The sequence below is a fragment of the Leuciscus leuciscus genome (genome assembly GCF_965113295.1).
Source record: "Leuciscus leuciscus genome assembly, chromosome: 5".
In the NCBI taxonomy this organism is placed as follows: Eukaryota; Metazoa; Chordata; class Actinopteri; order Cypriniformes; family Leuciscidae; genus Leuciscus; species Leuciscus leuciscus.
The window spans coordinates 32,634,354-32,650,738 of NC_138729.1; the positions used below are offsets into that span (position 1 = coordinate 32,634,354).

The 16,385-nt window shown below is 36.4% G+C and overlaps 2 protein-coding genes across 2 annotated transcripts; one reads left to right on the forward strand and one right to left on the reverse strand.

Moving 5' to 3' along the window:
- Nucleotides 1-1,107: 1,107 nt before the first annotated feature.
- On the reverse strand, nucleotides 1,108-10,437 carry taok3b (TAO kinase 3b). The gene is made up of 8 exons (XM_082169500.1): nucleotides 9,940-10,437; nucleotides 8,539-8,775; nucleotides 7,638-7,766; nucleotides 5,529-5,732; nucleotides 4,578-4,817; nucleotides 3,925-4,137; nucleotides 3,017-3,199; nucleotides 1,108-2,861 (listed from the first exon to the last, which is right to left on the reverse strand). Exons 2-8 carry the CDS (start codon nucleotides 8,722-8,724, stop codon nucleotides 2,700-2,702), a joined length of 1,317 nt encoding a protein of 438 aa, XP_082025626.1. The 5' UTR covers nucleotides 8,725-8,775; nucleotides 9,940-10,437; the 3' UTR covers nucleotides 1,108-2,699.
- Nucleotides 10,438-12,607: 2,170 nt separating this feature from the next.
- Nucleotides 12,608-15,621, forward strand: m17 (IL-6 subfamily cytokine M17). The gene is made up of 3 exons (XM_082170605.1): nucleotides 12,608-12,716; nucleotides 13,072-13,223; nucleotides 14,258-15,621. Exons 1-3 carry the CDS (start codon nucleotides 12,659-12,661, stop codon nucleotides 14,714-14,716), a joined length of 669 nt encoding a protein of 222 aa, XP_082026731.1. The 5' UTR covers nucleotides 12,608-12,658; the 3' UTR covers nucleotides 14,717-15,621.
- The last annotated feature ends 764 nt before the right edge of the window (nucleotides 15,622-16,385 follow it).

The following is a 16,385-nucleotide window of genomic DNA, read 5'->3' on the forward strand; positions in this document are numbered from 1 at the left end:
TACTAATGCCCAAATGTCAAATATTAATAGTAAGTGGCAAGAAAATGCAAACAAAGTCAGGTGTGGGTAATTTTTTATGTGTTTATACATATAAATGTCTATAACTCCAAAATGAAATTAGATATTTTCATATCTTGTGATATGTGACGTGATATAAAATGCTATACTTTATAAACGTATTAGCTTATCGTTACAAAACTCGGTATGAGTCATCGGCACCATGCATTGAAGGTACTCAAAAAGTTCCGGGGCAGCGCCACCTTGTGGTCAAAAAAGTTATAACAAAATTTCTAAAAATGCTAATAACTTTTGAATAAATTTGCCTATTATAATGGCACTGGTCTTAATAGATTCCTTGGGTTATGCCGAAAACATAGATACCAATTGCCAAAGTCAGCCAAACTTCCTGTCCGGCATCTTTCTTTTCTTTTAAAACCTACTTTTTCGAACTTATCCTAGACCGTTTGTCCGATTTTCACCAAAATCGAATCGTATCATCTCCAGACCGTGCCGACAAAAATTTTGGGATTTCGTGTCAATAGACAAAACCTTTTTTGTATACCGCAGCAGCAAATTTGATTCATTGACACTATTCAGGCTTTATTTCTGCAATGCCTTGACATATTGACACCAAACTTTGTATGTGTCATTATAACCTCACTTTGCCCACACCACATATATTTAGTAATTGCGCCACCTATTGGTCGAAAGTGATAATCCATTAAATCATATTTTTAGTTACGTTATATATATTCTTGCACTTGGCCCCGATAATTGCTGCTTGCAGCTATATTTATTATTATCATCATTACTGTTGTTATTATTATGTACAATCTTTATTATTAAAGTGATCTTCTGAGCAAGCCATACAAGAACTGAGATTGAGATTTACACGATGTTTTTTTTTTAAAATCCTACTTACACGTTGAAGGGCATAATGAGGTCAGATATCGAACTGTACGCACATGAAGATGCACAGAAATGCAGATCTTCTGCTGTGTTAACATCAGCAATCAAAATAAATTAATGAATTATTAAAATTCATTCTTATCACTTTTAAGAAACAAATCAATATTTCCCAGCATGCTGTTAGCCAGTCAAAACTTCATAGCATGCTACTAGCCAATCAAAACTTCATTGTGTTTATTTGTTAAAACATCACTTCATTTGTGCAAGGGCAGTTTTAACAATGGCTTTGTTGGAGAAGAAGCCCTAAAAGACAGCAGGAAAGCATCTCAATGATCACTGATAAAACATTATGAGACACTCATGAATAATAAGGGGAAAGGTCAGAGTTTATAAAAGATAGTAGTTGGTCAGGCCCAAAGAATCTTTTATTACACACCACAAATCTGCCTATACAGTACATGTTTTTGTGAATTAAGAATCAACTGAACCCCTTCTACTAATTGCTGGAGTGGTGTCTTTCTTAAATGACAGCAAGCCATGAACTCTGTTACACAGAGGTGTTCACATTATAGCTCCACCAGACATGAAGGCTGTCACATGATGCATGAGAATATAAGTTACTTTCTATTTTACTTACAAAAATAAGTTTGCATTCCTCTGCCTTCACTGAACAAGAGTTCCATAGGTCTTTGTTGGCAATGATTGATCAATACATATGTAAACCCTATTTAGGTTATCATATACAAATATTTATATAAAATTTTTACAACACAAATTGCAACATTTTCCCTGTACAAGAGCAGTGATAAGTCCACATTGAATGAATCACAATTCAACAAATTGTGCAAAATAAGGAAAACAAAAACATTCATCAACAGAACTTAAAGGCATTTGGCAATTTGGCGGGTATTTATATCAAAGATAAAGCTTATGTTCAGTATCAATAGCCATGAAAACAAAACTGTATGACCACTTTTATTTGTACACGGCTAAAATCTCTGACAGATTCATGCTCCACTTCACAACCTGAATTTGTCTTTTAAAGTGCATGCAATAATACCAGTAACTCTGACAGAACTGATTCAATGTAATAAGTCCACATCCTGATAAAACTAATGCCAATTAATTTAGGATACTGAACGATGGATACATTTTTTTTTCTTTTTTTTTTTCTTTCTTCTTTTTCTAAGTAAAAAGAAATAAAGCGTGGGTTCCACAATATGAAATTAATTAAAAGCTCTTAATGAATTCACCATATTTTAAAATCAGACACTGCTTCAAAATCTGCTTCTGCGTAAAGTTTTCATCAACAGTTGTCACATTCTCTGTGATACATACAAAACAGCTAATAGCCACGGTGAAGACGCAGGACACATTCTACAGTCGCAATGTCCTTTGATGACACCAAAGGCATTTCACACTTCATTTCCACCTAACATGATGGGATCGTACTCAACATATCAAAGTGCTTACTTGTACTAAAATATCCTGAATTACTAATTTAATACCAAAAGTGGGACAATGGCATGGAGAAAAGGTCAGTTTGTCTAGATATTTCTTCTTGGTTTATGAGCTCAATGATGCACCACCAAACCACTTTTGAGTTTGTAGCTGTTTAGTTTCTCCTTTCAGAAATACAGTGAAGTTCTCACAGCCGATATGAGTTATAAGATATTGATCCAGCATGGTCACTGTTTGGATAATCTTGGTAAATCCAACAATCAGGGACAGTGCAGGCACAATGTGTCCAAAGACATCAGTGTTGAACAGTCCCTTTTACCTCTGTTGGATCATCTGGCCTCATCCTTGAGAAAGTCAAACGAGGCCAAGCTTCCGAATCCTAGCCGCGCACTCTCTGAATCAAACATCTCCAGTTCTCGCTCCTGACGCTCAAATAAATGCTTGATTTTTTCGGTCCGTTCCTTATGAAGTGAGGCCAGCTCTTCTTCAATCTGTGAACAGAGGTGTGGGAAGTATTTCAGACAAGATTCCTTCCATTTTATTACTACCAGTTCACAGTTTGACCAGTTATGGCCAAATCTATCCTATGAATTACAGAGGTTAATAAAAAATAAAAAATAAAAAATAAAATAAAAAAGCAGCTCACCTTCTGTTCCAAGTGAGCCCGGCGCAAAGACGCCTTCTGTTCCAACTTCTGCAACTCACGCTCATGTTGGGCCTCCAGCTGTGCCTTGGTTTTGTTCTGGTAGGCATCAAGGAGCTCCATCTCCTGGTGTAGCTGCTGCCTTAAAGCCTGACATTCAGCCTCCTGCTCTTCATCTAAACGTAACTGAGAGAATGATATGCTCCAATTATATATATAAATCTATATATCTAAAACACTGAGATTTTCTATACTATTCCATATTGAATAAAAGCAATATTGCATATAAGCAGCAAAATTACACTTAACAGTGTTCATTTGGACAAATGGTGTAAGTAGAAACTTTGGCTTGGTTGTGGAAATTCTATTTGTAAATCCTATTTTAGCAGTTCCTAGCAGAGCCACTAGAGGGAAACCACTCAAACGGTTTTAGCCAGAAGCTATAAGGGGAATATTAAAAAAGCATATTTTGACTGCATATGAAAACAGCATTTGTTTAAGAACAATTAAACACTCCATTTCTGTTTCAACAGGTTTTCTCTAATTCCAAAGAGGCAATGTGAAGGAAAAAAAAATGCATTCCCATTTTTGACACGCTCAGTGAAGTCCTGTAGCCTACTGTTTCAAAGTTGTAAATAAAAAAAGATTATTAGAGTACATAATACAATTATATTTCAGTCTTTCAACTTCAAAATGTTGTATTTAATTAAATGTGTTACATTCTGTTTCTTTGTAATAATTAGTGAAATTTGCAAGCGAGTAAATCATGCACTTGTTTTTTTTTTTTGGCAGTATATGTTTCAATACATTAATCAGGTGAAGTTTATAACCTAGGCCACAAACTGACTTCACATTCTGAGGACAAATTGTGTGGTTTGACGTAATTTTCCTCTGCTGCTTGTGTACTTTACCGATTGAGAGGCCATCATCTCATTAATGCTTTGCTCATATTGTTCTGCCAGCTGTGCAAGCTTGCGGGTCTGCTCCTCCTTCAGTGACTTCAGGATGGCTTTGTGGTCACTCTTCGGGGAGACTTCCAGCTGATGGTTCCTCAGAGCTTTGTACTGCTTGTTTTGCACCTTACATGTATCTTGGAATTGCTTTTTGATCTGCATCTCCAATGTCTATAATGAGATGAGATTATTTAGGTATCATTTTTGATAATAATTTAAGGCAAGGCAAGTTTATTTATATAGCACATTTCATACACTATGGTAATTCAAAGTGCTGTACACAGAAAGGAATCAAATTAATCACAAAATAAAAGCAAGGAAAATTAAAAGTTATAAAAGGAATTAAAAGAGTAAAAAGATGATAAACTCAAAGATAATCATACAAGGGTTAAATACAATAGGTTTTTCATCCTGTGTTATTGTGTATACTTCCACTGTTTCAAAGAGAGAAAAACATTTAACATTAATATTTAAATACATTTAAATCCTTTTAATGTTAAATTAGTGACTTGTTCATCCAAAGCTGCTACATATTCTATTTCTATATTTATATTTATATTATGTAATGTTCCTTTTACTTCATATTTTAAGTTGGTTTACAAAATGTTTACCTTAAGGTTCCTGGGCTGCTGTCGGCGTTCCAGTGCATGCTTTCTGTGTAGCTCCCTCTGCCGGCGACTGTTGTACTCCTCCTGGTTCTCCAACTCAGTTTGATGCTGGTGGCGCATCAGCTCAAAGCGTAGCCTTTGTAAGGTATGTAGATGCCGCTGTTCCAGCTCTTGGGTGGACTCATCCTGCCTGATCATCAACGCATGCTCCATTTCTTTTTGTGTCTTCTTCTTGTTAAGTTCCTTTAACACAAAGAGCAAGTCATGTATGAATAATATTTCATTAGTTTGTGTGACATCAACAAAAAAGGATAACATGTAACAGGTTTCTGATTTGAAATAGCACAAATGCTCTGATCAACACTAAATATCACTATATAAAATCTACACACACACGCACGCTACCTTTCAAAACTTTGAGGTCAGTTTTTTTTTAAAGAAATTAATACTTTTATTCAGCAATGATGTATTAAATTGATTGTAAATACATTTAAAAGTGACAGTAAAGACTTTTACATTGTTACAAAAGATTTCTGTTCTGTTTATCAAAGAATCCTGAAAAAAAATTATCATGGTTTCCACAAAAATATTGAGCAACGCAATTCTTTTAAACATTATTAATAAGAAATGTTCCTTAAGCACCAAATCAGCATATTAGAATGATTTGTGAAGGATCATTTGACACTGAAGACTGGAGTAATGATGCTGAAAATTCAGCTTTGCCATCGCAGGAATAAATTACATTTTAAAATATATTAAAATAGAAAACTGTTATTTTTAAATAAATACCGCCTTGGTGAGGTGAACATAAGATACTTTAAAATATTAATCTTAAATAAACAAGCTTAAACTTTTTTATTTTTTAAATTTACTGTTTAAATGAAACCTCAAAATTCACAAGAACAAAAGAATGTGCTTGAGACATTCTTTGTGGTGATTCATATTATTTCTTGCCTCCCGCATTTGCTCTTGTTCAAACTCATGCTTCTTGATAAGGCTTCTTCTTTTTAGAGCACGGCAGCTCCTTTCATAAACCAGTCTTTGCTGGTTCAACAGCTGGGCCTCCTCCTCAGCCTGGGAGCGCTGCATTGTTTCCTTATGCCGTGACAAGCGCTCCTGTTTCTCCTCTTTTGGTGTATCAGAGTCTTCATTCATTTCCTAATGTATACAGAAAAAACAAATATCTTACTGTAATATTTTACTGCAAAATCATGGTAATCGAATATAAGGGCATAAGGGGCAATGGAATGATATACTTGGCTTACACCTATTACAAGTATATGAAACAATTAGTCTGACATTGTTCAGGGCCCTGTGACAACTATGGCAGTGGTTTCCAAGCTTTTTAGAGTGGTGTACCCCCTGAGGCATTTATCATCCTTCTGTGTACCCCCTCTGTTCCACTTAGGCTGCAGTTACACCTTTTCCATTTCACGAGTTCACACTTACAAATAATCAGACAGAAAAAATATTTGGCGTGCTGTCCGAGGGGAGGTCCCCGACCTCGAATTTGGCCCGAACCCAGAGTGCTCCCCCCGTATCCCTGGCTGAGACATGAACCAGCCAATAGTAAGGAGTGGCGGAGCGATGCATGAAAACTGTTGTTCAATGTAAGGTTTGTGCCACAGCTGCCCTAAACTAACAGTATTAGTGATTACCGAAATAATTTTTTATTTCTGTAATGGTTAATCCACCAGTATGTGTAAGCTCTTTAATCACAGTTGGCCAAGTCAAAGTCCGGACTTGAATCCTATATGAACATATTTGGGATTTAGTGGATTCAAAGATAGGTCGCATAAAAGTTTCATTAAAAGCAAGTCTTTGGGAACAACTAAACTATTTCAGTTATTACTTTAAGTCAATAACAACAGAGACTGTGGAAAAGTACATAAAAACAATGCCAGCAAGAATGCAAGCCAAAAGACGCCATTCAAAATATGAAGTTTTTTGGTTATTATGTGTGAATAAAAACTATTTAGTTGTTTCAGTTAGTTATTTGCCTAGTAATGACAACAACATTTTTAGTTTTAAACAAGTTTTTGACAGATTCCTAAAATATTTGTTTTCTCTTTATTATGACAGGTGGTCTACTAAATTTGTTATATATTTGTTATAAATTTGCACTGTATATATAGGCCTCCTCTCGTGCTGATTGGATAGATCACCTGAACGAGTTCCTCATGAACTTTATTAATAACACATCATTAATGCGCAATATTTGCCCCCTTAAATTGATTTTCCAGTAAAAAAAAAATGTACCTTTAGAAATGCCTTTATAAAATAAATATTGTTTTAAATAAAAAACATGTTTAATAGAGAAATATGCAATGATGGTAAAAACGAAGTGATACTTTTAAATATTAAACTAAAACCGACAGTAGGTGACAGTAAGTCACTATCTTAATGAGTGAGCCATCGAGTCATTCATTCATTCAGTAACAAAGCAAGTGGCTGTAATTATGAATTATGAATGGGATCAAAGCCGCAGATTTGTTCACGAAACACCGCCGTGTGCTGCAGTTCTGCTGTGGCTTTTGTTGGAACTATTATTTTGTTGCAAAATAGAGCAAACAATACTGACAACAATACTGTTTTTAAAATGTACATAATATAAACATGTACTGTACATACATGTAAAATTGCAGTCTTGTTCAGATAATATAATATCAAAATTAAAAACAAGAACTTACACAAGGGTATGTTTTTGTATCTTACATAATGTCTATATTTGTTCTACATGCTAGTAAGTGCTAAATGGCAGTAATGTAGCACGATTTGCTAAGGCAGCATACTCTGCACGCAACCTATCATATGCACGCTACTTGTGTGGATGCAGTCGGTTTTGACCGCAAAAGATTTTAGAATTAAATTAAATGGTAGAATTAAATTAACAGCAAAACAGCATTTTGTTCGCATGCCCCCCTTGCACCTCACGTACCCCAGTTTGGGAACCACTGGTCTATGGTATACTCATTGGGCTCAGATGAGTGGGGCCCATCCATTAAAAGTTGGGTTTGGGGTTTGTCCTGTGTCCTGTGAATTCATTGACTGTCCTGATCTCACCTCTTTCATTCTTTCTCTGCATAGTCTGTACTGCTTTTTCTGTGTGTCCAAGAAGGTGGTCAGTTCCTTCTTCTGCTGGACCAAGATCTGTTGCTGGATTCTCTTCTCCTCAGCTGCCGAGGCCTTCGTCTTTTGAGAGACAAAATGAAATAACATCTGGTTTTGCAATATTACTCATTTACAAATTAATCACGTAGGGCAGAGGAAGGATAAGTATCACAAAAAGCTTACTGTGGTCAGCTGTGCATTAGTAAACTGACAATATTTTGTCACCATGGTGATTTGCTATATTGAATAAACATACTGAACTAAGTAATTTCATTAAAAATCTATTTAAAATAATTCATGTAATCCACATATAGCGGCATACAAAAGTCTGAGACCACTAGTGAAAATCTTTTCGCATTATAATAATTTATTACAGTTTATTTTGATTACAAATTATTTAAAGAAAATTGAACTGCATAGTATGTTCACCTTTTGTTTAAATCACAGCAGCCTCGAGCTGCTTGAACTCCACAAGTTTGTTGATTTGAGATGATCCAAAGAGATTCTTGAGCTTCAATGGAAGCAAGAACATCTGATCACCTGTACAAAGGAGTTCAAGTGATCAATGTCACAAATGTGCTTATTTGATAATACTGAAAATACTGAAAAACTTAAATATTTCCAATTAATTTTTCATCATAATCTTTATTTGTTTTTCACATTTTTCACAATTCTAAAACTTCCTGTTAATTTCCAGGTTCAAATGAGATTTTCCATTCCAAATTTTGACTGTGGTCTTCAACTTTTGGACCCCACTGCATGTTCACAGTAGCAACTTACAGAAAAAAATTGACATCTTGTAAACTTTGCATAACCCTCTCTACTATGTGTAAAGTACAGTAGGAGCAAGCACCTCCTTGTCCAGTTGTGCAGCTTGCTTCTTGGCCAGCCGCTCCAGTTCAATGTAAGTGTTATTGGCCTGGGTCTCCACTTCCTTCTGCAGCCGGAGCTTGTGCTCATCCATCTCAGCCTTTAGCCTGTTCTCCAGGGCGATCAGCTGCTTCTGGTGCTGCCGCCGCATGCGCTTATACCCTGACATCTGCTCACGCCGCACAGCTTCCTGCTCATGCTCCTGGATCTGCTCACTGACCTGCAAACACAGTGTGTTGGGGGTCAAAGGTCACGTAAGCCAAGCAAGATTATTTTCTCTTTGCACCTTTTAAACCACAAGATGTAAGATATTATCTTAAGATAAAGATGTTCATTGTAACCATTTAAGTTACCAATCACTTGTATCTTCATTATAATGACCAATTCTGTAAAGTAAGTGACTTTCTAGTCATTTCTGTCATATTATGATTAATTCAGAATTTTCTACATTGAAAAAAATATGTAACCTTATATTATGTATGTAAATTATTATATAACCAATAGAAATGAGTGCATGGATCATTTTGTTTAAAGCTGTGTTTATTTGCTCCATCAGAGCAACTGTGTATATAATGATGAATTGTTTGATATATTAAGCCTTTACATTTTCCTTTAACAATTTTTCTTTTTTTTTCACCACTAGCATAATGTTATTAGAGTGTATCACTCATTAAACTTTTAAAAATCTGAAACGTCCATTTATAAATTTTGGGCAACAGGAGCTGAATACATGAAAAGTTGATGCATAATATGTAGTATAGTGTTTATCAGTATCAGGATTTTAGGTTCAAATGAATATGTGTGCATAAGAAAAAGTAAATATATTTTGATTTCAATGTTTAGTGTTTTACTAATTCACATTATTGATTAGTTCATTTTAAATCATCCTTAGTTTTTTTACAGTACAAATATAGTTTGTCATTTAATTAGAGATCATAAAAACGGCATGCATACGAAAAATAACTAGATAAAATAAAATAATTAAATGCATGTTACAGCTCATGTCAGCTATAAGTATTTAGGTTCATTATATCATTTTACATTGAAGAAAAATATGATTTTGGAGCTAATCAGATTCATCTTGATGGGTTGAACACAATGTGTCTGAGTAAAATATAATGATTATAATAGTGTCACTAACTGAGCTCTAAGAGCTCTAAATCACAACAAATATAATATCTTTACTACAAAAAAAAAAAAACGAAGAGGAAAATAAGCCTGCGCTCCGGAGACAGAAAGACATGGGGGGCGGGGGGGTGAAAAAGCGCTTATTAACAGGATGTGGTTGCCATGGCTACTGATGTGGGGTTGAGTGGATGACCATGGCAGGCCTGCATTTCTTATGCAAAAACGGCGAGCAGAAGAGGAGAGATAGGCTGCCTACCAAATATGCTGGTGTGATGATGGCAAAGCGTTGGCGGATGCTGCTGCTGCTGCTGCTGCTGCTGCTGCGATGATGGCGAGCCCGGCTCTTGTGAAAAGAAGAAGGCCGCAGCTCTGGCCTGATGTCCCTGTCTCCAGCCTCATCCCTCACGCAAGCATGCTTCTGCAGGGGGGGAGGAAAAGACGAAGTGAGTGGGGGTGGGCGCTAACCGAGCGCCCTGCTGCTGATGCTGAGGATGAGGATGATGCCGCTGCGTCTCCCTGCTGCCCGCAAACAGCCTGCTGCTTCCAGCGCATCCTCTTCACCCTTCATCTGTTACTGGCGTATGTCGTTCACAGGTGCCTGCAAAAGGCACAGCATCGCGATGGATGGCGCGCGAGTCGCTCTGTACGGCGAGAGCGGGAGTCCGTAGCCTCTCTTCAGACTAGCGGCTGCACTTCCTGAGAAGAAAGAGGAGGAGGAGGAGGAGGAGGAGGAGGAGGAAGCATACAGATCCGGTGGGATAGAGTGAGTTACGCACGGTTACGCAATGCCTACCACGGACAATCAGCGGAAAGATTGTGCGCGCGTGCATGCGTCTTAAACTTTTATCGTTTCTAACTTTACATACTTAAAGGTGCAGTCAGTGTTTGTTTATTATTTGTGTTTGTTTTTTGATTTGTTGCTAATTAATAGTTGTACGTGTAAAGAATCAATAGCCTAGGACTTTTGAGAAATGTGATTAAAATTACATACACTAACAATGAGTGTCATTTCAGTATTCTACATGTCCCCCGTTGAGTGTATAATCCGCTATTTTACGCAATCGACCAAATTACTAATCATAATAATATAAAAAATAATAAATAAGGAAATTAAACCAAAAACAATGACCTGCAGCATTTGAGCAAAATTGCCGCGAACACAGGTGCGTCATCATAGCGTCACAGCAAAATGCCTCCAGCATCAAAACACAATAAGAACAAGCGACAAAAAACTTAAACCATTTGCGTGCACTTTTAAACACCTAATTCATTAACATGTCAACTGTTTGTCATACATGTTTATGAGTTCTTACACAATATCAAGATTCACCTGAATTATAAGAGAGCTATGTTTATGTGCTACTCTGGTGCAACAGTGTCAAATTCTACGTAAAACATTTTGAGGTGAGTTTAGCCTAATAGGTAATTATGAGAAATACATAAAAAAGACTGGGGGATTTCCTTAGGCTCTCAAGTAAAGCATTTCCTGTGTGGTTTAGAGGTTAAGAGAAATTGTCTTTGATCTTTTTGCCCCACATATAAAATGCAGACCTGCCTGACACTCAAAAGCATGAATTCTGCTGAATTAACACTAGCACCATTCCAGTGACTGAGTTACAAACATTCCAGAGTAGACTGAAGTTGATAAACATTTAAAGGGGCAGAAGGTGTCCCCTTGCTGAGACAGGGCTGACACACACCCATGCACATCCAAACCCCATGTTAAATCAACAGCAGATACAGGGGAAATTGACCACAGTCAGCATACACCACTTCCAATGTATCCTTATTCCCTCCGCACTCTACCTAGTGTGCATGGTTTTTAAGAATTGTGGAAAGTACCAGGTACTGGGCTATTACCTGTGTTTTGCTGAGAAGACACTGATTTCCCCTGTGACACAACTTACCACATCAGTGCCACACTTATGCTTAAACAGACAGACTTCTTACCAAAGAAATTACATTTATCTAAGCATATAAATGTTATGCATATGTGGCTGTGAGATCAGACTTTAATTGGGGGACTATAGGATGTTTGTGCAAGTTCTAAACTTTTGGGCTCTGGGATTTCCCTTGTAGTCATAAGGGGTAAAAATAAAGCTTAGCTCAGATAACATCAGATGTGATTTTCTGACCACGTAAGGCATTCTGCATGCAATAAAAGCACAATTGCATCACACAATAGTTGAATAAAAGTGCAGCAAATCAAAGGACGGCAAAGTTTTCGTCATCTTCCTTCCTTGTCTGAAGTTGATAGGTGGCTGAAATTCCAAACTTTGCTTTTGCGTCAAAAGATCGAAAGGTATCAGTGAAAATCTAGTTGAGAAACTACCTTCCTATTACAAGACCACTTCCTGTTGAACCAACAACGGGAACAGAGTTCAGAGCAAGGGTGGAAGAGCGCTGTGCTGGACTGTGGTTATTTTTCTAATTTTTACTGCTTTTAGCATGGCATTGTCAAACTTAGAGCAATGTTTTAGACTGATGATATGTAAAAATGTTCACAAAAGTGTGATCTCAAAATGCAAGAGTATATTTGCATAAAAAAATTGAAATATCTCAATGTAGATAATGAAATTAACTCAGAGATGTTGTCGTGTGGCATTGTGCAACATCAAAATCTTTTTATTTAAGATTTCAGAGGAAACGGTAAAATGACATTTTTACTTATAAGCTCATTTGACGTAATGGCGGTTGAGTAAATAGAGATGATTACTCAACCTATCCAGACTCTGCATCACATAAGGAGATGCATCTACACAAAACTGGGTGGCAGCTAAAGAAGGAGGGAGTATTACACATAGTACATGTGATAATGAAGACGCAAAAAGAAAAAAGAAATTCTGGGAACTCTTGTTGCCTCAGAAAGCTGGCCGCGTCATTTCCTTCCAATGACAAATGTGTGGTTTCAGTCTTTAAAAACTTTTTCAGAGTTATGATCATGACCAGTTTGAAACTTTGTCTGTGAAAGGAGAATGAATTGTCATGTTAGGAACATGGTCTGCCTATCTCAGAGATCACAAGCAAAATCCAGTAAGTATTACTGCCAACTGCACACATAACAATATGCTTACAACCATACTTAAGACTAGTCAGACATGGAATATTATTAATGCTGTGATTCAATTAATAACCCAATTATAATACACATAAACGAAACACGCACATTTGCAAGTGTGTTGCATTTGATAGATTTACATGTACTGACTATATATGTGCACTCATAAGATCATCATCTGGTCATTCTGACTGCAGTGAATGTGAATCTAAAGACTTTTTTGTGTGTGTGTGTGTGAAAGTGTGCACCATAAAATGTGAATTTGTTTTGACTTTAGCTTAGTTGATTTGTTGAACGTGACTTTAATTGCATTTTATTAATTTTTTTCAGGAATAATCCTCCCTCTCCTCATTTTGATTGCTGTCGAGTTAGTGCAACCAACAATGTCATGCAAGAATGAAAACTGCAGCCGGCTTCTTCAGAATAGTCTCAAGCTCACCAGGTTAACCAGCAAAAAGACGGCAGAGCTCTTAGGAACATATGTAAGTACTCTCTTTCTATAGTTACAATAATTAACCTTGCAAATGACGTCTACGTCAATAATCCTAGTTTGGGTTGTGATTGGTATAAGAAAGAGGAGATGCTCTGACAATACATGCCAAATATGGTCAACAGTTGCTTGGGTGGTTTCCACATCCAATGAGGTGATTCCTTTCATTGATAAAACTGGTTAGTTTTGAGAGTGGGTGGGAGTGTGTGGGTATGTGGGAAGTGTAAATTTAGCTTTTTGACAGTATATATTGTGCATAAAGTGTGGAAATGAGTTTTTCAACAGAATTATTCATGGTCATATGTATTCAAAATAGCAAAACACACTGATTGGGGCTAGTTGTCACCGAGTGGTTTTTTAAATAAATAAATGCAATTCTGTCTAAGCCAGTGGTTTTCAACCAAGGAGCCATGGCCCAAATATGACAAACAAAGAAATTATTAAGATATTTCTCATTTTAATTCTTCCCCTGAAAGGTTTTTTTGTTTGTTTGTTTTTTGTGAAAAACCTAAATAGGTAAAAGAGGTAGCCTACTTTTAAAAGTGTGATTTCTAGATGTGAAAAAGTAATGTAATGTTTTTTTTTAATGCTAATTTTTATATAGAAATTATGAGTAAAAAAACAATAAAAAAAAATTTTTTCACAATCCCTATCCTGTAAATCAAGTCATGGGGTTATTATGTTGTGGAAATTGGGGTCTTGGAATCAAACAGGCTGAGAGCCACTGGTCTAGGCACATGCCTTTAAGTCTTGCCTATGGAAAAACTACTGAACATGTCCATCATTATTGGCCAGGCGAAAAAATATTTATTTAATAACAGTGGGGCATGTTGTCACAATAGGAACCTGACATTAAATAGCCTTAATTCTGTTCACTGGATTAGCCAAGAGCATTACCCAAGACAATATTGGAATTTAATATAAAGGATACAATTTGAAAGGATAAATAGATTGTAAAAAACATCCAAAAATGATTTTTTTGTAAAAGGTTATAGTTCTTATAGACTTATGTCTTCTCTCATTCAGAAAGCCAGTCAAGGAGACTCTACAGACCTGATCTGTGATATGCAAATGGACAATGTTCCAGAATCAACAATCTCCGGCCAGACTATATTGGAGCGCATCTTGAGTGTTTACACCCGCCTGAAAGAGTTTCTGCCTCACATGAAGACAGTTATGGAGCAGCAGAAAGACTTCAATCCTCCAACCAACCTTGTGGCAGAGGGGCTTAACAGGATGATTACACAAGTTCACCACACTGCTCTGAGAGTGAACTGTCTCTTACAAATCCTGCAACCAAATATACCCATTCCTGAGCCAGCTGAAAGGCCAACGGGAATTCCCCCTGCACAAAATATTTTCCAGCAGAAGGCCTATGGATGCATTGTCCTGTCTCGGCTTCAGGAGCTCCTTAGCAAAGCAGTTCAAGAACAAAAGTCTCTTAAGGGCAAAATGTGCAGAAAAAGGACAAAAAATGCATTCTGACACATAAAACGATGCTGATGTTTTAATAATAATATTTATTTTTGTTAATCTGTAACTTTTGAAAAGATGTCCTGTGGAGTGTTTGTTTTATGTTATATTTATTAATGTAATTTATTTCTGCCCTAAATACTTTATCCATATATGTAGACCAAAAAAGGTTGAGTTTTTTTTTTACTTCCATTTGGACTAGAATGGATAATCTTATTTGGATGTCATGGACTGCCATGGGTCCTTTATTATTTGACAGTAAAAAACAAAACAAACACTTGATTCAGTTATGAAGCATCAACTGTCATCAGAACTGTATACAATATGGCTGGATGTGGAGTATTTTGCCATTCAGGAAAGAAGGCTCAAAACAATTCAAAGCACTTACTCAGGATTTACTCATCAGAGACAATTGTTTTGATTATAAAGTAATTTGCAGTAATAAACTGTGATGTCACACGTTAGCCATATTGGCTTTTGTGATCTGTGCGTAGCATGTAGCATAACGTAGCATGACCTGAATAACCTTGTAAATGTATATGTACTTTTTGAGACAGCCTTGAGTTGAGACCATTTTAGAAGTCAGGAAGTGCAAGAGACTGATATCAGCCCTTAATGACGCATTCATTTCACCACATCAGAAAGGGGAAAAAACTGACTAGCCGTCTCCCCTGTCACAAGGTATAAGTGTGTGTTTGGGTTCATGTGAGTGAATCTCAAGCCATTTGCTTGATAGTTTATGCACTTTGTTTAGTATCACTCCGCACAGCAATGAATGCTTTCTATAATTTTCATTGTTAAATTATGAATGTAATTATTTTGATACTTATTTATATGAAAACTGTATGTACATTAGGTCATGGTGTAAATCACTTTGCATTCATATCTTCAAAATAAAATAAACAAATGGAAACTTCTGTTCTTGTACTTACACTGTGTACAAATGTCGCAAAGTAGCACACATGGACATTCAGAAATGCTTTTTCCTTTCCATTTAATATATTGCTGACACTTTGAATGACAACAAAATCAAAGCATGAACACTAATATGAATTTCATAATAGCAGTATCATATAATACCAAATAACATGCAAAACAACACAGCCACTAAGGATACACAGCATCAGTAATTATTGTTAAATGTTTCATCTGATTTATTCATTTTATGTTGTGAGTGATGGCAGTAAAGAAAATGCCATTTCAGGCACTTTGCCCTAGTCACACGCTTATGTGGAAATGGAAGTAGGAAGATTCATTATAGGTCAAGTTCTGCATGGTAATGTTTTTAAGGAAAAACAGGGAGGGGAGCTTTATCAGCATTTCCCTCCATTTTTTTAAATGTCTTATTATATTATCTGTTAATATTGCAACTGGAAAAAGCTAAATGCCTTTCTACATTCATCTCAATGAAACATTTAGAGGCATAATCATGCTGAATCAGGGGAGGCCCTTCCCAACACAATTCTACGTCAGAAGGTTACCGATGCAAAAAGTGTCATGATATTCATGCAGTAATTCTACCATGGATCCACCAAACCCATATTCATGAAACGGCCAGATGGTAAAATGGCTGAAAATTGTTGTTCATCCTTGCTCTCATCTGATTTGGCAGGGTAGGAGTACATTTGTGATGAAGAATGCCTAAAAAAGTAAATGTTTAGCGCTTTAGCCCCTGTAATTG

Bases quoted from the DNA above. Each gene is read 5' to 3' on its own strand.
- m17 (XM_082170605.1), top strand. From the start codon at position 12,659: ATGAATTGTCATGTTAGGAACATGGTCTGCCTATCTCAGAGATCACAA. The intron at 12,717-13,071 runs GTAAGTATTACT...AATTTTTTTCAG, and splicing joins GAGATCACAAGCAAAATCCA to GAATAATCCTCCCTCTCCTC. The intron at 13,224-14,257 runs GTAAGTACTCTC...TCTCTCATTCAG, and splicing joins CAGAGCTCTTAGGAACATAT to AAAGCCAGTCAAGGAGACTC.
- taok3b (XM_082169500.1), bottom strand. From the start codon at position 8,724: ATGTCAGGGTATAAGCGCATGCGGCGGCAGCACCAGAAGCAGCTGATC. The intron at 4,818-5,528 runs GCAAGAAATAAT...TTTGTGTTAAAG, and splicing joins AACAAGAGCAAATGCGGGAG to GAACTTAACAAGAAGAAGAC. The intron at 2,862-3,016 runs GTGAGCTGCTTT...CTCTGTTCACAG, and splicing joins GGGCTCACTTGGAACAGAAG to ATTGAAGAAGAGCTGGCCTC.